Below are 24,634 nucleotides of genomic sequence, written 5' to 3' on the forward strand. Positions count from 1 at the left end.
TCCTTGCCTGGGCAAAGGCAAATGGGGCTCTAGGGTCTGCAACTTCCTTGTTTGGGGATCTGAATCAGACAGATCTGTACTTCATTGAGTTCCCTGGTCAGAATGCACTCCTGATTTGTTTCTGCAGAAGAGTAAACACCTGGTTGGGATTACTACTTGAGCATGGGAGGTATGAACTTAGTCTGCCAAGATCCACTTACTGGCTATTGCAAACCTCCCCCATCTTCTCCATCACAGTCAGATTCCTAGTGGTTGAGACCCACAGATTCTCACGGATTCTCCTGCAATCCCCATGTTGAAAGATCAGAGTATGGGCTCCCACAATGCTTGGGGGCTGGGGATGGTTGTCCTCCTTGGGTTCTCTTTTCACAATGGAGGAACTGGAGGCTCAGGGGAGACCACTTTGCTTGGTGCTATGCTAGCCTCAGGTAGGGGAAATGTGGTCACTGTGTAGTCATTTCTCTTACCCTTCTAATTCAGGCTCTTGGTCTCTGTGTTGCAGACTTACCCTTGTGTTCTAGGATTCTCTCAGTGATTTTTTTAATTTATTAAATTAAAAAAAATATTTATTCATTTTTGAGAGACAGAGACAGACCATGAGCGGGGAAGGGCAGAGAGAGGGAGACACAGAATCCAAGGCAGGCTCCAGGCTCTGAGCAGTCAGCACAGAGCCCAACGTGGGGCTCGAACTCACAAACTGCAAGATCACGACCTGAGCCGAAGTTGGTCGCTCAACTGACTGAGCCACCCAAGCGCCCCAGTGAAGTTTTGTTTTTAAATAGTTGTTAGTTGTTCTTGTGAGAGGAAGCAAATCAGGAAGAACTTATGTTGCCATCTTGGTGATGTCATTGGCTTATTGAATTAAAAATTTTTTTTTAATGTTTATTTATTTTTGAAAGAGAGAAGAGAGACAGAGTGTGAGCAGGGGAGGGGCAGAGAGAGAGAGGGAGACAGAATCCAAAGAAGGCTCCAGACTCTGAGCTGTCAGCACAGAGCCTGATGTGAGGCTTGAACTCATGAACTGCAATATCATGACCTGAGCCCAAGTCGGATACTTTAACCAACTGAGCCAGCCAAGAGCCCCTGTATTTTTTTTTTAAGTTTGTTTATTTTGAGAGAGAGAGACAGAGGAGAGGGAGGGAGAGAGAGAGAGAGAGAGAGAGAGCAAGAGAGAGAGAGCGCATGCACATGGGGGAGGGGCAAAGAGAGAGGGAGACAGAGAATCCCAAGCAGGCTCCACGCTGTCAGCACAGAACCTGATGAGGGGCTTGATCCCACAAAACGTAAGATCATGACCTGAGCCCAAATTAAGAGTTGGACACTTAACCAACTGAGCCACCCAGGTGCCGCTGTATTATTTTTATGTAGTTGCTGATGACAAAGATGGAAAGTTCTAGTTCTTACATTTTAATAGCTTTATCTGTTGGGGAGATCCATATAGACAAATTAATTATAAATCAGTGGTAACTACTATATTAAAGCCATGAAAAACATACTATGGAAGCATAGAACAGGGGCCAACCAGCTGTTTTGGACGTGGTTAGAGATGGCTTCAGAAAGGTGACCCTTGAATTGAGTCTTGAAGAGTGAATGGGTATCTTTCAGAAGGCGGACATTACAAAGAGATATGAAACCAGTAGGGAATTCTACTGAAATCACAATAGCAATACCAATGGTAAAAGTCCAGATGTGTTTCAAGAATGGTGAGATATAGAGGGAGGAAAGGAAGTGGTTAAATACATTTGGTGAATAAGACTTGGCACTTAGTGTATATGTAAGGAAAACAATGGAGTCAGAACTACTACGAGACCATCCATTGGCAGACCCTAGGTCTCTCTATTAAAATTGGGGTGTCTTCACTCTTCAGATATTAATTGGAAGTGTGGCCTGCATTTTCTCCATGACAGGCTGTAAATCTATATTTTAGTCAGGGCTTTCCTCTTTTAGATTAATATATAATGTCCTTGAAAGCCCTCAATTCTTTTCTTTCTTATTTTTTTCCTCAGAAAAAAGAACCATCTTTAAATAGCTACATGATAGTGTTGGATGTAGCTCATTTTAACAAAGGTCACAGCATTTTTGAGTAGTAAACACGATTACCAGATCTTTTCAGTATATAGATGTTTGGCAGGCATGCCTCCATCACTGGAATAAATAACTAGAGTTCCAGGGGCATATGACAGCTGTGGGCCTGTGAAGCCTGTGGGTATCTGGAAAGAGCCAGATGCATCCTGTTTCTCCTCAACTATAGCCAAGAGGAGAATCAAGGCAAAAAAGCTCCCTTTTGCTTGAATTAACCAGACTATTGAACAAGTTTAGAGCTTGTCTGTTCTACTGGTTTCAAGTTGGCCTTAGAAACCAAATGGGTAATAGGAGCTGTATTTGAGAAGCTCCTGTCAAGAATCTAAGATTCTTTTCAATTGTAGCTCAGCAGCACCTGGATTCTATTCCTAGAGTATTTCCTCCTGTGATGATAATATCAGCAATTAACATACTTGTATTTATAAGATTTTATTCTTTAGGGAGTACTCAACCTTTGGGAGAGGTCAGCTAATTAATTTCTGCAGTGTTTCAGATTAGACTGCTGCATGTTTTATGACCCTGCAGATTACAGTGGTTATTAAGTCACTAAAATATTAAATCACTTTTGCAAGGATTCACAGTAAGGAAGAAATAGGAAACATGCAAAGAACTCAAATCCTGGATATTCTGAGAAGTATGTTCATCACTGCCCTAAAACAGGACCCTCACAGAAGTGTTCACTCTGTTTTAAGCAAGGAGAAAAAATAAAAAAAGAGAAGCCATATTATCAACAGAGAAATAACATACTTCAACATTCCAAGGTAACTCCACTTAACATGAAGTCATCTGAAATTATCCACATCTCTGGAACCCTGAATATGTAACTTCTTAGTAGGTATGAAATCAGAGTTTGGATGAACATCTTTCTTATGTAGTGTGGTGGGACGATCACTGGACCCTAAGCCATAAAGCTCAGTTTTGAATATTGTCCCTTTCACTACTTAGCTATGTTATCCTGGACAAGATAATTGACACCTTGCAACTGCCATTTTCTCAAGTCTGAAATTGATATATCATTACCTGCCTGACAGTGCACTCTTCTCTTCACCTTAAGAACCAGAATCCTAGTTTAAGACTCCATCATCTTTCACTTGAACCACCATAACTGACTTTCAATTGGTTTCCTCTATTTTATTCTTGCTCCTCTACTGTCACTCCTCCACATAGCTGTTGGAATGGTAATTTAAAATCAGATTTCAAACTGTATCATTCTTTTGCCTAAAATCCTCCACTGGTATCCATTTATATTCAGAATAAAATACAAATTACTTATCATTGCCTAAAAGATCGGTAAAATCTGGTTTTTGTTCACCTCCTTGGCCTACTCAAAACTGCTATCTTAGCCTGACACTTAAGTTTTCCAACAATTTGACAACTAACTCTCCCAACCTCTTCTTCCATCATTCATTTATTCACATATTCATTCAACACCACTGAGCATCTATTCTAGGTCAGGCACTCACTGACCTAGGTCCTGGGACTAAAGAGCTGAATGAGCTAGGTCTTTAGGGGAAGAAGGGATAAATAGAAATGTGAAAATCCTTATTTTACCAATGCTCTCAGAACAATAAAACCTTTGCCAAATTTGAGCAGGAACCTTAGTTATTTTATGACCTAAGATTTTTCTTTTATGACAGATGGTAAACTTCGATATTTATGATCTGTCTTTAAAATACCTGATTTCTCCAAACACTGCTCCAGCTTTCAGAGTAACCAGAACTTGAGCACCATCAGAGCCTCCAAGAACTTGGACTTCTCCTTGCTTGATGATATACATTTCCTTGCCAATTTCTCCCTGCATGCCAAATATAAACAGGAAATGGTAGTAATTTTATTCTTGACAAGTATGCCCCAAATTAAGAAACATAAACTCTTCTAGAGGAATAATTATAAATAAAGAAAGCAAGAAATATCAATGTAAAGTAATTGTCTTAAGACCTGAGGTAGTTATAGACATTGGTTCAACAGACATGAAAGGAAAATTATTAGGAAAGTTCTGGTTCCCAACATGTGAGCACTGTATGCCACCACTGGGCAGGTATCACTCAGCACACTGTTTTAGGAATGGATATGGGTAGAGTAAATAACGGGTTGTAAGCATAATCATCCTGACTTTGGTGACCACTGCTATGCTTTGAAGAAGGTGCTTGGTCTATCAAAAGAGCATGGGCTACAGCCATGCAAAAGTCAACTCTATTCTTCTGCCTATAGCACTGATGTCTGAGTTTAGTAATTGGAGCACAGGAGACCTTTAAGGTATTATTCTTGTTTCGCATTGAAAGGAAAGTGTTAATGCAACAGGTTGTTTTACTCAGTCTTGCTTATCTCTGAGGACTGTTGGAGCCAGGGCAATGACCCTTGTTCAAAGCACTGAGAACTAAACTCCTGCAATGTTCACATAGTTACTGGTTAATAGTTTTATTCTCTATTTCTGGGGCAGTGTGGCAGGAGGTACTAGGCTTTCAGCACTGTTTAATGTAAGCACAAAGATTTATGATGTATATTTGGTATCTAGTTTGGAGTCTGAACCATGGCTAGTCATGTAGCTACGTGACCAGCCCCATTTAAGAACTTCTGACCCCAAGACTCTGATGGGTGTTCCAGTGGAGACATTTTGTTCTTGTCTCTCTAGGTCCACAGCTGAGGAGAAAGTACTCTTATGACCATTTCAGAAGTAGGACTTAGGAAACCTGCACCTGATTTTTCTGGTCTTTGCCTATGTATAAATTCCCCTTCCTGTTCCTGCACTGTATTCTTTGCTGTAATAGATCTTAAGCCATGAATATAACTTTATGTTGAATCATGCAAATCACCAAACTAATGGGTGGTTATGGGATCCTTGGTACATCTCTTCTCACTCCAAAATGCAAAAAGAATAAATATGTTTTACATGAGATCTAAATTGCAATTGGGTCAAGAAAAGCTGTTCTATTCTAAATAAGCCAGTTTGCCTATTACCAGGCAAACTATTTGGATAATAGCACCTATAAGTCTTAGTGAATTGGGTCTTGATCATGCTGAGCTATAGAATAATAGCATAAAAACAACAAATTTACTTACTTGGTTCAGGAAGGGACTGGGTTATTTGAATTCATTAAATATTCTTGTTGCCATATTTTCAGAAGATTAGGATACATTAAAATTAACTCAGGATTAAACAATGTTGATTATAGTTCATGCTCTGTGATGGCTGAGACAATGTTTACTTTGTTCCAGTGCTGAGCATAGGGCTTATGATATGAGCACTCATTTATGAATGAGGGAAATATAGTTTAACCATTTTCTAGGGAGTTTTGAAGTCTTTTAATACCAAGAGTTTTTGTATTACAATCATTAGGTAGAATTTAAAGTTTTCAGATTCTGTCTCTCAGTTAATATCTGTGACATTGAAATTCTCGTTTTATCTCCCCATTATTTTTATGAGGAAGGTAGAGTAAGCACTATTATTTCCACTGTACAGAAAGAAAAATAAAGGCACAGATTGGCCCACTTGACTAGCCAAAGTTCCATGACAGTAATTAGAAGCAAAAGGAAGCCTAGAACATGGATCTCCTAACTGAGCAATGCAAGAAATATTTTTAAATTTTGCATTGTGTGGAATATTAAGCATGTATTTATTCTTAAACATAGATCAAAGAAGAAATTACAATACAGATGGATCTTATTACAGTTATTTCCATAATATCAATGCTAATAACAACATGTTGCATTTGCATAGTACTTTTAAAAACCATAATATCTGATACTTACATTGCTCCTTATTTTAATACCTATATTTGTTATATCAGAACATACTACTTTGTAATTGCAAAGCATTTTCATCGATAGTAACTCATTCAATTCTTGCAAAAATCTCAGTGAGGTTAAAGATATTTACAAATTGATAGTAGAAGCTTGAAAAGTTAAGTGTCTTGAGCAAATTTACAAGGCTGGCCAATAATAGCATTAGAACTAGCAGCACCTATGTCACCTGACCGTAGAATATATACAGTTAGATCATTGATAAATCCAGTATCAACACCAATCTCTTACAAACCAATAAAATAGCTATAAATTATTTTTTAAAAAGGAAAAGTGTCTGCATATTACTATTCCACAAAATACTCTAGGAAGTAATGATTATGATGGGGTCATATTCCTTATTCTTTGCATGAAGTAATTCTCAAGGAACTGGAATGATTTTTCAAAGGCAGTTATTACAACTGACTGGAGGTAGAAGTACATAATGGGCACTTATATATAGCTCAGCACTTTTAATTATTTTTTAATGATCATTTCAATAATTTTCCAAGGAGATCTGGCATAATCAACGAACCAAAACTTCCACGATTTCTTGCATATTTCTAGACTAATTTAAGCTTTTCGTGCAAGTTTAATTAGCATTCAAATGAAGTAGACTTTCCTCAGAGAACAAGGTCTGACAGCATGTGCAAAATAAGATCAAACCAAGCTTTTGTGGTTGGTTTATGTGCTAATTTGGAGGAAGTGTAGAAATGCAAGAGCTTCATGTAGAGTAAGGTAACCCTTAGTGAGAGAGCACTTCAAATTTTCAGAGTTCCTGTGTAGAAGAATATATCCAAGGCTATTAGAGACATTCTGACACTCAAATTAATTCTTACAATTAATTCTGGGAAAATTCCCAAATAATCTTTGAAACAGTTCAAGCTACCCACTCAATATGTTTAGGAGTCATCTTGAGGATTAGTCAGGTCAACAAACTTAGTCCCAAACCCTGACATTTCTTCAATTGTTAAGGCAACTGACAATAGAATGAGTTTTTTTCCTTCCTGTTTCCTACAATGATGTGTGAAAATGATAAGCAAAAACAAAGCTGAATTCAACAACTTTTCATCTCTGTCAATATCTACTATGATTAAATCCTCCTCTCTTAAAAACAAAAACAAAGAAATGTGGCAGGTAGTCTCATTTCTGTCTTCTCGTTTCTGCTATTTCCCCTATTTATTCCTTTCTTTCCCTCATTTGTGTTCACTGATCTGTTTTTATTATTGAGTGATGAATGTATGTGAGGAAGGAATTAGAAATGAGAAAGCTGTATCTACTCTGCATTTCACAGTTTGTTAAGCAAATTTGCACTGCTTAGGGGCATGGGTACTAAAGTTTCTATGAGTTATCTCAATTTCCAGTCCCTGGTGCTATTGGAACAAATTGAAAGGCCATTTTGGTGCATTAAGGCCATGTCATTCCAAATGTACCACTGCCCTAAAGGGGTCCTTAAACTGAGCTGTGGTTTGTATTTCCCATTTCAATAAAAATGATTTCATATCACCAGGGTGCCTGGTGGACTTGGACTAATTTGTGTGGGATTGCATATTCTTGGTTTCTATTATATCACAATATCAATATCTATATCTATATTTCTATACATAGATACACACACACACACACACACACACACACACACACACACACACATATATATACACCACATCTTTATCCATTCATTAGTCGATGGACATGTGGGCTCACTGGCTATTGTTGATAATGCTACTATAACACAGGGGTGCATGTGCCTTTTTTGAATCAGTATTTTTTATCCTTTGGGTAAATACCTGATAGTGTAATTGTTGGATTTTAGGGTAGTTCTATTTCAAACTTTTTGAGGAACCTCCATACTGTTTTTCCCCAGTGGCTGTACCAGTTGGCTTTCCCACCAACAGTGGAAGAGGGCTCCCCTTTCTCTACATCCTTGCCAACATCTTTTGTTTCCTGAGTTGTTAATTTTAGCCATTCTGACAGGTGTGAGGTGGTATCTCATTGAAGTTTTGATTTGTATTTCCCTGATGATGAGTGATGTTGAACATCTGTTTTTGTGTCTGTTGGCCATCTGTATGTCTTCTTTGGAAAAATGTCTATTCATGTCTTTTGCCCATTTCTTAACTGGATTATTTATTTTTTGGGTGTTGAGTTTGATAAGTTCTTTATAGATTTTTGATACCAACCCTTTATCAGATATGTCATTTGCAAATATCTTCTCCCATTCTATAGGCTGCCTTTTAGTTTTGTGGATTGCTTTCTTCACTGTGCTGTTATTTATCTTGACGAAATCCCAATGGTTCATTTTGGCTTTCTTTTCTTGCCTCCATGTATGTGTCTAGTAAGAAGTTGCTATAGCTGATGACAAAGAGGTTGCTACCTGTGTTGTCCTTTAGGATTTTGATGGTTTCCTGCCTCACATGTAAGTCTTTTATCCATTTTGAGTTTATTTTTGTGTATGGTGTAAGAAATTGGTCTAGTTTCAGTCTTCTGTATATTGCTGTCCAATTTTCCCAACACTATTTGTTGAAGAGACTGTCTTTTTTTCATTGGATATTCTTTCCTGTTTTGTAAAATACTAGTTGACCATGTAGTTGAGGGTACATTTCTGGGTTTTCTATTCTGTTCCATGGATTTATGTGTTTTTGTGCCAGTACCATACTGTCTTGATGACTACAGTTTTGTAACATAGCCTGAAGTCTGAACTTGTGATGCCTTCAGCTTTGTTTTTCAAAATTGCTTTGGCTGTTCAGGGTCTTTTGTGGTTCCATACAAATTTTAGGATTGTTTGTTCTAGCTCTGTGAGAAATGCTGGTGGTATTTGTACAGGGATTGCATTAAATATGTAGATTGCTTTGGGTAGTATCGATATTTTAACAACATTTGTTCTTCTGACCCATGATCATGGAATGTTTTTCCATTTCTTTGTGTCATCTTCAATTTCTTTTATAAGTGTTCTCTAATTTTCAGAGTACATATCTTTTACCTCTTTGGTGAGGTTTATTCCTAGGTAACTTATGGTTTTTGTGTAGTTGTAAATGGGGTTGATGGCTTGATTTCTCTTTCTGCTTCTTCATTATTGGTGTATAGAAAAGCAACAGATTTCTGTATATTGGTTTTGTATCCTGCGACTTTTCTGAATTCGTGTATTGGTTCTAGCAATTTTTTGGTGGAGTTTTTTTGGGTTTTCCACATGGAGTATCATATCATCTGTGAATAGTGAAAGTGTGATTTCTTCCTTGCTGATGTGGACGCATTTTATTTCCATTTGTTATCGATTGCTGAAGCTAGGACTTCCAGTACTATGTTTAACAACAGTGGTAAGAGTGGATATCCTTGTCTTGTTCCTGACAGTAGAGGAAAAGCTCTCAGTTTTTCCATTGAGGATGATATTAGCTATAGGTCTTTCATATATAACCTTTATGATCTTGAGGTATGTTCCCTGTAACCCTATTTGGTGGAGGGTTTCTATCAAGAATGATGCTGTATTTTGTCAAATGCTTTTTCTGTATCTATTGAGAGAATCATATGGTTCTTATCCTTTTTTAAAAAATTATTATTAGTGTTGTATATCACATTGATCTATTTGCAATGTTCAACCACACCTGCAGCCCAGGAGCAAATCACACTTGGTTGTGGTGAATAGTTAATTCCTCTAAGGTACTGTTGGATTCAATTTGCTAGTATCTTGTTGACAATTTTTGCATCATCATGGATCAATAAAATTTATTGATTTATCATCATGGATGCAAAAGGAGAAAGGAAATTCTCCTTTTTAGTGGGGACTTTGGTTTTGGAATGAAGGTAATGTTGGCTTTGTAGAATGAGTTTGGGAGTTTTCATTCATTTCTATTTTCTTGAGAAGAATAGGTATTAAATTTGAGAAGTTTGAGAATAATAGGTATTAAATCTTTAAATGTTTGGTAGAATTCCCTTGGGAAGCCATCTGGCTTTGGATTTTTGTTTGTTGGGAGATTTTTGAGTACTGATTTTTGAGTACAATTTCTTTGCTGGTTGTTGATCTGTTCACATTTTCTATTTCTCCCTATTTCAGTTTTGGTAATTTGTATGTTTCTAGGAATTTATCAATTTATTCCAGATTACCCAAATTATTGGCATATGATTTTTCATGATAATCTCTTGTAACTGTTTGTATTTCTGTGGTGTTGGTTGTGATCTCTCCTTTTTCATTTGTGATTTTATTTATTTCGGTCTTTTTTCTTTTTGATAAGTCTGGCTAGGGGTTTATCAATTTTAATAATTCTTTCAAAGAACCAGCTCTTAATTTCATTGATCTGTTCCACTGTTTTTTTGTTTGCCGGTTTGTTTCTATATCATTTATTTCTGCTCTAACCTTTATTATTTCCCTTCTGCTGGCGTTAGGCTTTATTTGGTGTTCCTTTTCTGTCTCCTTTAGGTGTAAGGTTAGGTTGTGTATTTGAGATATTTCTTGGTTTTGAGGTAGGCCTATATTGCAATATACTTCTCTCTTAGCTGTGCCTTTGCTCCATCCTGAAGGTTTTAGATTGTCATGTTTTCATTTTCAGCTGCTTCCATGTATTTTTTATTTCTTCTTTAGTTTCCCGGTTAACCCATTCATTCTTTAGTAGGATGTTCTTTAACCTCCATGTATTTGTGGTCTTTCCAAATTTTTCTTGTGACTGCCTTCTAGTTTCAGTGTTGTGGTCTGAAAATATGCATGGTATGATCCTGATATTTTTGTACTTGCTGAGGCCTGATTTGTGACCCAGTATGTGATCTATTCTGGAGAATGTTCCATGTGCACACAAGAAGAATGTGTATTCTGCTGCTTTAGTATTCTGAATATATCTGCTAAATCCATCTGGTCCAGTGTGTCATTCAAATCCATTGTTCCTTGTTGATTTTCTGCTTAGATGTTCTGTCCATTGCTGTAAGTGCGGGTGTTAAAGTCCCCCACTATTATTGTATTATTTTCAATAAGTTTCTTTATGTTTGTTATTTATTGATTGATTTATTTTGGTTCTTTCCAGTAGGGGGCATAAATATTTACAATTGTTATGTCTTCTTGTTGGATTGTCCCCTTTTTTATGGTATAGTGCCATTCTTCATCTCTTGTTACAATCTTTGTCTTAATGTCTAATTCACTCCATATAATTATTGATAAATATGAATGTAACCTGTAAAGTCATTATTTCTGGAGATTTTATCTGTTCTTTTCTAGTCTTTGTAGCTTTTGTTTTTTCCCATTCAAAGAGTCCCCTTTAATATTTCTTGCAGGGCTGGTTTAGTGGTCATGAACTCCTTTAGTTTTTGTCTAGGAAACTCTTTATCTCTCCTTCTATTTTGAATGACAGCCTTGCTGGATAAAGTATTCTTGGCTGCATATTTTTCCCAATCAGCATGTTGAATATATCATGTCGCTCTCTTCTGGCCCGCCAGGTTTCTGTGAAGAGATCTAGTGTGGACCTGATCTGTCTTCCCTCGTAGGTTTGGAATTTCTATTCCCTTATTGCTCTCAGGATTCTTTCCTTATCTCTGTATTTTGCAAATTTTACTATGATATATCTTGGTGTTGGTCAACTTTTGTTGATTTTGATGGGAGTTCTCTGGGCCTCCTGGATTTGAATGTCTATTTCTTTCCCCATATTAGGGAATTTTTCAGCTATAATTTGCTCAAATAAACCTTTCTGCCCCCCTTCCCTCTCTTCTTTTACTGGGACTCCTATGGTGAGAATGTTACTATGCTTAATGAAGTTGCTGAGTTCTCTAAGACTACATTTATGATCTAATATTTTTCTTTCCCTCTTCTTTTCAGGTACGTTATTTTCCATAATTTTACAGAAATCACTTATTCATTCCTCTACTTCTTCCATCCTTGTCATTACCTCCAGTCAGTTTTGCATCTTGGTTATAACATTTTTCCTTTTAACCTGATTAGTTTTTAGGTCTTTTATCTCTGCAGTAAGGGTCTCTCTGGTTTATTGTATCCTTTTCTCAAGCCCAGCTAGTATCCTTATGATTGCTGTTTAAATTCTTGTTCAGGCATATTACTTATTATGTCTATTTTGATTAGCTCCCTGGCTTTGACTCTTTTTGTTCCTTCTTTCGGGATGAATTCCTCCATCTTGGCATTTTGTCTACATCTCCATGTTTTGTGTATTAGAAAAGCCTTTTTCTGGTCCTATTTCCACTAGAGCTGAAGCTGTGCAGCACTGTATGATCAATAGAGCTAGTGCATGCATGGAGGAGGATAATGGGGGGTGGAGGTTGTGTTTTCTTTGCTGTTGTTCCTTCCTTGACTGATTAAAAAAGCCACCTGCATTTGGCTCAGGTCATGATTTCATGGTTGATGAGTTCAAGCCCTGAGGCCAGCTTCTCATTGACAGTGGAGAGACTGCTGAGATTCTCTCTCTTCCTCTCTCTGTCCCTCCCTCGCTTGCTCTGTCTCTCTATAAAAATAAGTAAATAAACTTAAAAATAAAGGAGTTGCAGAGCACAGGGAGACAGAGCTTGGTGTAAGAGGCTCAAGCCTCTGTTGTGTGCTCTGTGATGATGGGAGGTGTGAAAAATGGCATCAGCCCACTCTTTTCCCCAGAGAGCAGAGTTTGTGCCCATTGCTCCTCAGACAACCCTCACAGAAGAGTGAACAATCTCCCTTCTTGAGTCTGAGGCTTCTGTCTGATCCCTGTCTTCATCCTGTCTGTGTCTGTGCCTTCTGCCTGCCTGGTAGTGCAATGCTCCTGTGTTTTATCTCAGGTGCGTGGCTGAGCTTCAAAACACCATTTTAGGGACCCAGTGCAGCATGGGCCTGCACTGATCCCCTGGGGGATGGTCTCACCATGCTTTGGCTGGTGCAGTTTGTCCCAGAAAAGCAGTCGCATGACTGTGCAGGGGTTTGGATTTTATGGTAAAGTATAAAACTGGCATCCGGGTTAGCTGTCAACAGAGGAGTCTCTGCTTGTATGCTAATGAATGGAGTAACTCAACGGCACCCACCAGCTCTTTTGTCCCCTGAGAGGCAGTACCGCCTGTCCCAAATGCATTCCAGGGAGGGGAACTGTCTATTCCAGTGTGACCCAGGGGATCCTCAGAGCACACTGTCCACTCCCAGGACTCTTCTCTCCTTGTCCACAGGAGCACCACTACACCTGCCAGGCTTGACCCTAGCAATGGTGCAGATTTCTAAAACTTTAGACTTTCAGGTCTGCTGCTTATAAAAACTTGTGATAATCAGCCTAGTCAGTGGTTTTGGGGAAGTTTTTTTTTTTTCTGTACAATCCCGTGTGCTGCTTTCTCTTTCTCTCTCTCTCTCTCTCTCTCTCTCTCTCTCTCTCTCCCTCTCTCCTCTCTCTGTGATCAGGGCTGTTTTCCCTCTGCACATCTGCAATTGTTTTCTCTTCCAAATCACATCACTGCACCTCCTACCTTCCACGATGTGGCCTCTTTTCTCTCTCTAGTTGTGCAGTTTGTTCTCAGTCCTCAGATCAATTTCCTCGGTGTTCAGAATGATTTGTAATTAAGTAGCTGTGTTTGAGGGATGAGGCAGGCATAAGGTCCTCCTACTGCTCTGCCATCTTAACTCCTCCACTGAAGTGAGCACATTTCACCGTTATACATTTGATTTTATTTCACTTGTTCATTGTTTATATCTTCCATCAGGCCAGTGATTCTCAACTTTGGCTGCATTTTACAATCATCTGGGAGCTTTTAAAAATACTGATATGTGGGTTCCATTCTGATACACTGAATTGTTTGGTATAGAGCCCAGACTTCTAATTTCAGTAAATTCTGTGTATACTGAATTGAAAGCCCTGCACTAGACTGTAAGTCCCTGGAGAACAAGAACCATCTTTCTTGCTGTTGATTATACCCAGTACTCAGCATGGTGCCTGGCTCATAGTGCTAAAAAACAGTTTTTGAGTTTTTTGAATAAATGATACTAATGTGTTCTAACTTTTGACTTATTGTAGTTCTCTGCACTTCCTTGGTAGAGAGGTTTTTTCTTTCTGCCTTAGCTCATGATAATTCTTTCCTTTATCTGGAATGCTTATTTCTTCTTTCTCTTGGTTTATGTAAATTCATTTTTTTAGGAATTGGCTTAAATACCATCTTCTCCAGGAAATGTTGTCAGTATCCTAGTGGGACCAGTGTCCCTACTCTGTGTCCTATAACACTTTGTGCTTATGTCTACTATAGCACTTAATAAATTATTTTAGAATGACATAAATGCTTCTCACTCTCACTTGCTTGTGAACTGTCCAGGGTTTTGGATCATTTTTCATTTCTTTAAACTGCTCATCCTTCTCTACTTTTTATATTTATTATTTATTTCACCACTGATTTAGTCCCTCAAGATATAAAATCCAAAGCCAGCATTCCTTCTCTTCTCCCTTAAGTTAGAAATCAGGGACGTGCAAAAATGTTCACTGTAGAGTTATTTATAATAGCAAACATTTGAAAGTTGATTAGAATATATTCATAGAGTATAATATTATGTAGCTTTAAAAATGAGGTTGTAGAAGATTACTGAATAGTAAATAAAATGTTCATATGATATACAATTACATGACAAAACATAAATGCAGCATGATGTCAATTAAAGAAGATCTTTAACATAAAAGCCATTTATGAAAAGTCCACAGCTAACATCATCCTCAATGGGGAAAAACTGAGAGCTTTTTCCCTGAGATCAGGAACACGACAGGGATGCCCACTCTCACCGCTGTTGTTTAACATAGTGTTGGAAGTTCTAGCATCAGCAATCAGACAACAAAAGGAAATCAAAGGCATCAAAATTGGCAAAGATGAAGTCAAGCTTTCGCTTTTTGCAGATGACATGATATTATACATGGAAAATCTGATAGACTCCACCAAAAGTCTGCTAGAACTGATACATGAATTCAGCAAAGTCGCAGGATACAAAATCAATGTACAGAAATCAGTTGCATTCTTATACACTAACAATGAAGCAACAGAAAGACAAATAAAGAAACTGATCCCATTCACAATTGCACCAAGAAGCATAAAATACCTAGGAATAAATCTAACCAAAGATGTAAAAGATCTGTATGCTGAAAACTATAGAAAGCTTATGAAGGTAATTGAAGAAGATATAAAGAAATGGAAAGACATTCCCTGCTCATGGATTGGAAGAATAAATATTGTCAAAATGTCAACACTACCCAAAGCTATCTACACATTCGATGCAATCCCTATCAAAATTGCACCAGCATTCTTCTCGAAACTAGAACAAGCAATCCTAAAATTCATATGGAACCACAAAAGGCCCCGAATAGCCAAAGTAATTTTGAAGAAGAAGACCAAAGCAGGAGGCATCACAATCGCAGACTTTAGCCTCTACTACAAAGCTGTAATCATCAAGACAGCATGGTATTGGCACAAAACAGACACATAGACCAATGGAATAGAATAGAAACCCCAGAACTAGACCCACAAACGTATGGCCAACTGATCTTTGACAAAGCAGGAAAGAACATCCAATGGAAAAAAGACAGTCTCTTTAACAAATGGTGCTGGGAGAACTGGACAGCAACATGCAGAAGGTTGAAACTAGACCACTTTCTCACACCATTCACAAAAATAAATTCAAAATGGATAAAGGACCTGAATGTGAGACAGGAAACCATCAAAACCTTAGAGGAGAAAGCAGGAAAAGACCTCTCTGACCTCAGCCGTAGCAATCTCTTACTCGACACATCCCCAAAGGCAAGGGAATTAAAAGCAAAAATGAATTACTGGGACCTTATGAAGATAAAAAGCTTCTGCACAGCAAAGGAAACAACCAACAAAACTAAAAGGCAACCAACGGAATGGGAAAAGATATTTGCAAATGACATATCGGACAAAGGGCTAGTATCCAAAATCTATAAAGAGCTCACCAAACTCCACACCCGAAAAACAAATAACCCAGTGAAGAAATGGGCAGAAAACATGAATAGACACTTCTCTAAAGAAGACATCCGGATGGCCAACAGGCACATGAAAAGATGTTCAACGTCGCTCCTTATCAGGGAAATACAAATCAAAACCACACTCAGATATCACCTCATGCCAGTCAGAGTGGCCAAAATGAACAAATCAGGAGACCATAGATGCTGGAGAGGATGTGGAGAAACGGGAACCCTCTTGCACTGTTGGTGGGAATGCAAGCTGGTGCAGCCACTCTGGAAAGCAGTGTGGAGGTTCCTCAGAAAATTAAAAATAGACCTACCCTATGACCCAGCAATAGCACTGCTAGGAATTTACCCAAGTGATACAGGAGTACTGATGCATAGGGGCACTTGTACCCCAATGTTTATAGCAGCACTCTCAACAATAGCTAAATTATGGAAAGAGCCTAAATGTCCATCAACTGATGAATGGATAAAGAAATTGTGGTTTATATACACAATGGAATACTACGTGGCAATGAGAAAGAATGAAATATGGCCCTTTGTAGCAACGTGGATGGAACTGGAGAATGTGATGCTAAGTGAAATAAGCCATACAGAGAAAGACAGATACCATATGGTTTCACTCTTATGTGGATCCTGAGAAACTTAACAGAAACCCATGGGGGAGGGGAAGGAAAAAAAAAAAAAAAAGAAGTTATAGTGGGAGAGAGCCAAAGCATATGAGACTCTTAAAAACTGAGAACAAACTGAGGGTTGATGGGGGGTGGGAGGGAGGGGAGGGTGGGTGATGGCTATTGAGGAGGGCACCTTTTGGGATGAGCACTGGGTGTTGTATGGAAACCAATTTGACAATAAACTTCATATATTGAAAAAAAAAAGAAGATCTTAAAAAAAATTTTTTTTAACATTTATTCATTTTTTGATAGAGACAGCATGAGTGGGGGAGGGGCAGAGAGAGAGGGAGACACAAAATCTGAAGCAAGCTCCAGGCTCTGAACTGACAGCACAGAGCCTGACGTAGGGCTCGAACCCATGGACCTGACCGTGAGATCATGACCTGAGCTGAAGTCGGACACTTAACCAACTGAGCCACCCAGGCGCCCCTGTATTATGTCAATTTTATAACAGAATATTTATCTACATCAATCAGTATAAAAAGATAGGTTGGAATATATGAATAGTGGTTATTTCTGGGTGGTGGAATTTTTGTCTTTATGTTTTTATGTGTTTTCCATTTTAAAAATAATGAGCATGTATTACTTTTGCAATCATAAAAATCATAGTAAAATTGAAAAGAATGTGGCATTAATTATCCATTAATTGGGTGAGCGAAATGGAGGTAACTGATATCTTGCTGAAGACATAAAAAAGGCAGAATCACCTTTCACTTCTATAGCTTTTTTCTCCACTTTAAATATTTGGCATTAATGGGGTGTGGCTATTGATTTACATTTATACAAAGCAACTTTTCACACTACCCACACTTATACCCTATAAGTAATGAAATCCATATTGTCTTGTTCCATTTTGAACTCTGAGAGAACATTCTTCTTTTACAAAACTGTGTATCATAATTATTCCTATACTATGGAATTCAGCCTGGAGATTCTGTTTAAACTAAGCTCTTGACCTATGTCTGAACCCCTTAAATGCACTTATTTACTATTTGTGCATTTGAAAGATAGCACGCACTCACCTTTTTGCAGACAAAGTCACCAGGTAAATAAACAGTGGATTTCAATCTTAGCAACATGTCATATATCATTTGTGTATCACAACCCTAAAGAAAAAAATAACAAAAAGCAAAATAATTTTTACAGACACAGCTACAAAGACAACATTCCAAATAACTTTAAAAGGATATGAAAATAAATAGTAATAAAGATTGTCTGTGTTAACACTAAAATATTAATTGCCAATGAATATGGATTTGTTTTGACCTAAAATTTAGAAAAAAAACCAACCCAATAGTTTGAATGCAAGACTTTGGATCCCTGGTCAGATAGATTTGGGTTCTAATCCTGTCTCCACTACCTATTGCTATGGAATCTCTAATGTCCTCAGTTTCCTAACCTGTTAAATGGGTACTAATTCACAATGATAAAATTTTAGTCATGTAAAACTTAACATAATGACTAACTAATGATGGATATTAATGATTAAGATAATATAAGCAATAATAATTGGTTAATACTAAGATTGACAGATAAAAATCAAAATCTGAATATTTTTATTTTTTATAACATCTTTAATACTTTTGTTAAGTATTATTATTTAACTGTCAAGGCTTCTATGTCTGTCTTTACCAACTTATTTATCTTCTTAAAGGCAGAGTATCTGTATATAATAGATACAAAAGCAGTACCTATTGAGTGAATGATGTTCATATCCACTTTAATAGTGTAAGAGACGAATTTGACTTGTTAGGATATGTGTCTAGATTTGTGGTGTGCCCAGAGAATTATAATTTATTGGGACACTTGGGTGGCTCAATCGGTTTAAGCATCTGACTCTTGATATCAGCTCAGGTCATGATTGCACAGTTTGTGAGACTGAGCCCCACAACCAGGCTGTGCATTAACAATGTGGAGCCTGCTTAGGATTCTCTCTCCCTCTCTGCCACTTGTGCTCTTTCTCAAAATAAATAAACATTAAAAAATTATAATTTATCTATTATGATAAGGCAAAGAAGAATTGACAGATGCTTCAAAAATGTTTTTACATAGTGATTTTGAATCTTTTGCTTTTGCCAAATATTGTTATTTATTTTTCTCTCATAGCTGCTTTCCTTTTGTGATTGGTCCTGCCCATCCCTTAGGGAAACTATTATTTTGCAGAAAAGTAGTCATAGTCAGTAGCAGAGGAATGAGGAGGAGACACAAAGGGCGTACTCCCAATTTGTGGATTGGATGATCATTCTTTTAGCAATCACGAGTTTTCCATAATGACTTCAGTAGCAAACACTTGACCTAGATCCATCTGAAATTTAGACACTGGGTTTGCTGAATGATAAGGAAAGTTAATAATTTATGATTGAAGTATCTTCACGTAGCCATTGGTGAGGAGCATTCAAATGAATGTGAAGTTAGAATTTTAAAAACTTATGTGAGAAAGTATAGCTTTTGGTTATCCAGGATAGAAAAAAAGGCCAAGGCCGACAAGAATACCTTAATACAGCCCAACAAAAATTGATGAAAAGCTGCTATGAGCAAGCTTTTTTACATGCCCTTGGAGCTATGAAAGATGAAAGAGAGTAAGCTAGTTGGGATGATGTTTTAAGTAAACAGAAAAGCTGTTATTGATGATCGAAGTGAATCATGTTATAAGACATTCCAGTTAAATATCTGTAAAACTTTTAAAAGGAGGGGCAATTACAACTTCCCGGGAGTGGGGATAAGAGGGTAGGGAAACATCAAGAAGATGCTCATATGGATAGCACAATTTGAGTCAGTTGAAGAGGAGTATAATTTGTATTTGCAAAAACACAGAAAGGTTTTTATATGTAAAGGAAAATTTGCCTTTTCTTACCATGTTATGTATTTTTTTGTGCAAGGTATATGATTTTTATTTATATTTGTTTTATTCCTACCATGCCTCAGGTTATCATATTTGCTAAAGCAAATGACAAACATTAATTTCTTTCTAAATATTGTGCTTATTTTGTTTTTAGTAAAAATTATCTAAATATATGGCTCATATACCTGATTTCTTTTAAAGCTGTCATTGGTTCAGAGTAATTTCATTTTGTAAATTGCTGTTCTGATCACTCAGAACTCTTAAAAACACATACAAACTTTGGATTCATCTTAGGATCTCTCCCACTAAAGAAAGTTCATGTTCTTGATGTTTTAGAGAAAATTCATTAGAAATATATTTCAAAGTTCTTAAGCTTAAACATGTTTGGAGTATCATTGCAATGGAGCTAACTCTCAATTATTCATATTCATGGAGAAGAATAACACTGTAAATAATCAGAAATAGAAGATCTAAACAAATCCACTTACATTTATTTTCATATGTGCAATTTGAATATTTTGGCATTAAGTTTTACAATCCTAATTATAATTTTAGGCCAAAATTAAGTTTTCATTCCTTGAGAAATTCCTACTGGAATGAACTTTGATGAAAATTCCCAGCTGTACTAAATAATATTCATAGGAGTTATTAATGATTTTAAATGTTTTCCTATAACCATAATTCTTGTTCTATAAATGCACAGAGATGTGTGTGCAGTATTTTTTTCAGTACTGGAAAAATTGGAAACAATATAATGCCAATCTGTGGACAGATAAAAATGTTGAAGATTTGTAAGTTGGATTACCATACAGTGGTTAAAATAAATAATTCAGATCTATGTATATACAGATATATTGAACTTGACAAAAAATGTGAGCTGCACACAAAAGTAAGGTGTAGAATATATTCACTATGACTCCAGCTATGAGAAAGTTACACAAAATAGGCCTTGATGTTTATATAAAGTAAAATTATAAAAATGAGGATTAGATGGATACCCTTGAAATCATCCTAATGGCCACCTCTGGGAAGGGGAGGAGAATGGAATTGGGGAGAAGAATGGATGAGATGTCAGCTTGACTTTTATTAATTTTAATGAAAATAAAGTAAAACACACATCCTGAGATTGTTTGTAGGAACAGAATGTCCTTTGAGGAGGAATGCGTTTCATCTTTTCTTTCTATCCTTCAGGTTAGCTCACAGGCAGAAAGCACTAATAAAGGAAACCCAATCCATGAAAGTGTTAGACCAAACTAGGAGATAAGCTCTAAAATAGATAAGCAAACAATTATTGCTTTCCTCAGTCGAAATGTGCAAGTGCTTACAAGAATAACTTTTAGCTTATAGTTTCGATTTCCTCAAAGAAAAACATCTGAACTGTTATAAATATGAATTTTTATTAACACATTTGCATAGAATATGTATCAATTTATGTAAACGGAACATAGCAGCTGTATGTAATAAAAACTTACAGTTTACGTTTTATCAATGAAGTGATTCTGTTTCCTAATTGCTTCATGGACAGGTGCCACTGGCCTTGGGGCCGCTGTGATCTAGAACTAGGTCCTTCTCATCTGTACTTAGACGTAGCTAATGAAATTTGCATTATGAAGTTGTTATAGTTTATGTATATGAGAACAATTATCCCCACCCTTTGAAAATGATTATTTTCTTGGGATACACTTTGCTCCACTATTGTGTATAAAAAGAGTTACATCCCAGGGCTACTGTTTTCTTTCTTTGTAATGGCAGCTCCATTTCTTTTATAGAAGCCATTAAGAAATTTTCTGATTTACTGGAAGTGAGAGCACAGTCATTGTTTCATAAATGTACTTTTTTCTATAAAGTAAGAGTATCTGTATAAGTATCAACATTAACATTATATTAATAACGTTTGTATTAAATTTTACTATTTTCTTATCTTTACTGGCTTTATTCTTTCAACCTTCCTGTGATGTCTGGCATTAATTAATTTGTTATTACTCCTGGTTATTGATGAAGGGACGGAGGCTCAGGAAGTCTATTGACTATTTCCCTAAGGTCACACATGCAATAGATGTCAGAGAAAGAGAATCACCAGTGTGTGTGTGTGTTGTTGTTGTCTTTTAAATCTATCTTCTGAGCAACTGAGGACTGGATATGTGTATTATTCACTTTTGTACCCCCAATGTCTCACCAGTATTTGGGGCATGCTAAGCACTAAATAAAGATGGGCTGATGTATAAAACGAAGTTGTTAGAGATTATTCCATTTGCAACAATGGGAAATTCAGTGCTATATGAATATGTGCCACAGATTTGAATAAAGATTCTGGAGATCTGGACAGAGTTAAGAGAAATTCTATTTTTATTTTATTTAAAATATAACATATAGATTAGATGGTGTTTCCTGTACCCAGAAAGTTCTTTTAATAATGGTAAGCTCTGAACACAACTGAAAAGTTGGTAACATTTATTTTTGGAATGACTACTTTCTCAGTCCTGTAGGATGCCTCCAGTTCTGGGCTTATTCCTGCTTAAGTTCTTTGAAACAGAACTTAAGATGTTATCAGTAATTTATAACTCACTGTGACTCTAAGTCATCCTTAAGTATAAACAATAGTCTTCCTTGGGCTTTTCTCAGCTCAGACTTATTTATTATAAAAGGAAATGCTTTGTCCCATCTTAGACTCCATTCCTATTAAGCAAGTGATGGGTGATATGTGTAGAGCAGGGAGTTCTAAATCCAGTTGCCCATGCTATTGACTATGCCAGTCATGTACTTATTGGCAGCTGTTGGAAGCAATGAAGTCAAATGTGATAATAATTTGCAAGTTACTATGTCATAACTTTTTGAGTTCTAAGTCATGTTGGACCCAACCCTATGCTCAATATTTGCAAACACTTGTAAAGGTCACGTCCATCAAGTGTTCCTTGAGAACTGACAATAATTATATTTTTTCTGAGCTTCAGTATCACATAGTCAAAGTGGGAAAGTCACAAGTTGAGTGAAACCCTGTGGATAAATCCAATCCATCTTCCTATGTTCAAGCAGGGCCACATGAAGAAGATGATTTTACCAGTGTAGAAACTCATGTGTGATTGAATCAGTTTTATTTTTCAGTTAGTAATATGGTAATAATAACAACAGAATTTACTATGTGGCAGGAATTGATATAAGCATTTCATGTTTTGAGTCACTTCATCATTGCACAACCAAGGGCGTTATTATTTAGAATTTCCCCACCTTATTGAGAGTCACTGGAGACTAAGGAATATAGGGGTATAGTATCTGGAGTGCCCCACTAATGCTTTAGACAGAGGAACTGTTCAGGGTGTATAGTTGAATGGAATTCATCTGGGTCATAATCTCATTGTTGAAAATACTTTAAAAAGTCTAGCAACAATACCTTATTACTGATACCACCAGGGTAAAAATATAGCTTAAAAAAAATGAAATGTAGTAAGTCTAATTGTAATGCTCTGATTTGAAACCCTTCAGAAAAAATATGTGGTGGCGTAACTGCTTAGGATGTTACTATTGTGGGGTCCGTGTGATTGGTAGAAATAATGGTGTCATTTCCATTCTGTTCCTGACTCAGTCTGTCACTCTCATAGAAAACTCTTCCCCTGCATCTTTCCTACCCCTGAAGCCAAAGCCTTTCCAGGCTCGCTTGCCTCATAATCACAATGAGTCATGGGTCCCAGTGAGGTGTCCTGTTTGGGATCAGTTCTGCAGTTTTACTTTAGCAGCAGATAGTGAGAAACGGTGTGCTTTCCTTGACAGACTGGTGGTGCCTACATTCTCATTTTGGTATCTCTGGATCCCTGATTTCTTACTGTTAAGCTCTGTTTCGAAGAGGTAAGATTTAAATTCTGACCACTAGGTGGAGCAATAGAACTTTTATTAAATTCTCTCTGATTGATGGTAATTTAGTGGTAGAGGCAAAATGTGATTTCCCTAGCATTTTATTTGATAAAAGATATTTAAAAATCGTAATCAAAATAATAGATCATAAGAAAGTAGAGAAAACTGCCCAACCTTATAGAAATGATGTGTTCCTTATTAGCTTAATACTTGAGCTTGGGCTGTAATAACATGCAATCTGCAGGGAAGAGAGCCATTTTTGTGAAAAAATTTTAAAAAATATTATGACTATTCATCTCTAAGCTCTTTAGAAACTCTGAAAACACCATGTAGAAGAAGCAAATCTTAATAATTAGCCACAACTGATTGAAGCAAAGTTTTAGTAAAATCCTGTTACTCTCATTCTATTTGCCTTGACTGAGAGAAAAAAGAACCACATGAGATTCAGGGTTTTTTCTTAGTAGGAGGATAGGAAAGTGTGTGTGAATTTAGGTATCTGGGTGTGAAATTGATGTGCTAATACTAATTCTGTGAAATTGCTGAAGAATTGCCATGAGCTAGCATTGTTTTTTGCCCCTAGGAAAAATTTCTCTGGTTCCTCAGCATCTTACACTTATCCAACTAAGGTTGCTGGGGAATTGAAAACCAGCATCATAAATGGGTTAAGTTCCTAGACTGTGGGGTAAAAAAAATCTGTGTTCAAACCCTCTCTCATTGCTTTGAGATCTATGGCCTCAGTCAGGTAAGTAATTTGCGCTTTCTGTAAAATGGAGATACTAATAAAACATTTGTTAGAGGTGTGTTGTGAGAATTAATTGACAGAAGCAGATAATACAGAATAGTACACAGTCAGAACTCAATAACATCAGCTATTATTATTTTTGAGAAGACACATGTATCAATTTTCAAATTTGGCATTAGCAATAGCTTGGTTTCTTATCTTTGACTTGATTATATTACATATAGTTCTGACAGTGCTTGGGGACCCTGATGGTTAATTTTATGTGTCAATTTGGCTAGGCCATGGACTTCTCAGATATATAGTCAAACACCAAATGTTACTGTGAAGATATTTTTTGGATGAGATTAATATTTAAATCATTAGGTTTTGAGTAAAGTGTGGTATACTCCATTATATGGGTGTGACTTATCCAATCAGTTGAAGGCGTTAAGAGAAAAACAAGACTGAAGTCTTCTGAGGAAGACAGAATTGTGTTTCCAGACTATTTTTGGACTTGAGCTGCACCATTAACTCTTCTCATGGTCTCCAGCCTGCTAGCTTGCCCTGCAGGTTTTGAAGTTACCAACCCTGAGGATTATATTAGCTAGTTTCTTACAATAAATCTCTCTCTCTCTCTCTCTCTCTCTCTCTCTGCATATCTTATTGGTTCTATTTCTCTGGAATATCCTGACTAATGTAGAGGCCATGAAAGAATTGGGTATAGCAAGGTTTATGGTAACAGTAATTAGATTGAAGGATCAAAAAAAGTATGGACAATTTTCATGTAATGTTGTTCATA

The 24,634-nt window shown here is 36.8% G+C and overlaps 1 protein-coding gene across 1 annotated transcript in view; it reads right to left on the reverse strand.

Annotated features, from left to right (window-relative positions):
- Positions 1–24,634, reverse strand: part of CNGB3 (cyclic nucleotide gated channel subunit beta 3) — a 158,610-nt gene that overhangs the window by 24,965 nt on the left and 109,011 nt on the right. The window contains exons 14-15 of the mRNA XM_060611518.3: positions 17,449–17,532; positions 3,759–3,877 (exon numbers count right to left, since the gene is read on the reverse strand). Coding sequence (XP_060467501.3) covers positions 3,759–3,877; positions 17,449–17,532 — 203 coding nt within the window. The remainder of the gene's footprint in view (positions 1–3,758; positions 3,878–17,448; positions 17,533–24,634) is intronic.

This window comes from Panthera onca, chromosome F2, assembly GCF_046562875.1.
Source record: "Panthera onca isolate mPanOnc1 chromosome F2, mPanOnc1 haplotype 2, whole genome shotgun sequence".
Classification (NCBI taxonomy): domain Eukaryota; kingdom Metazoa; phylum Chordata; class Mammalia; order Carnivora; family Felidae; genus Panthera; species Panthera onca.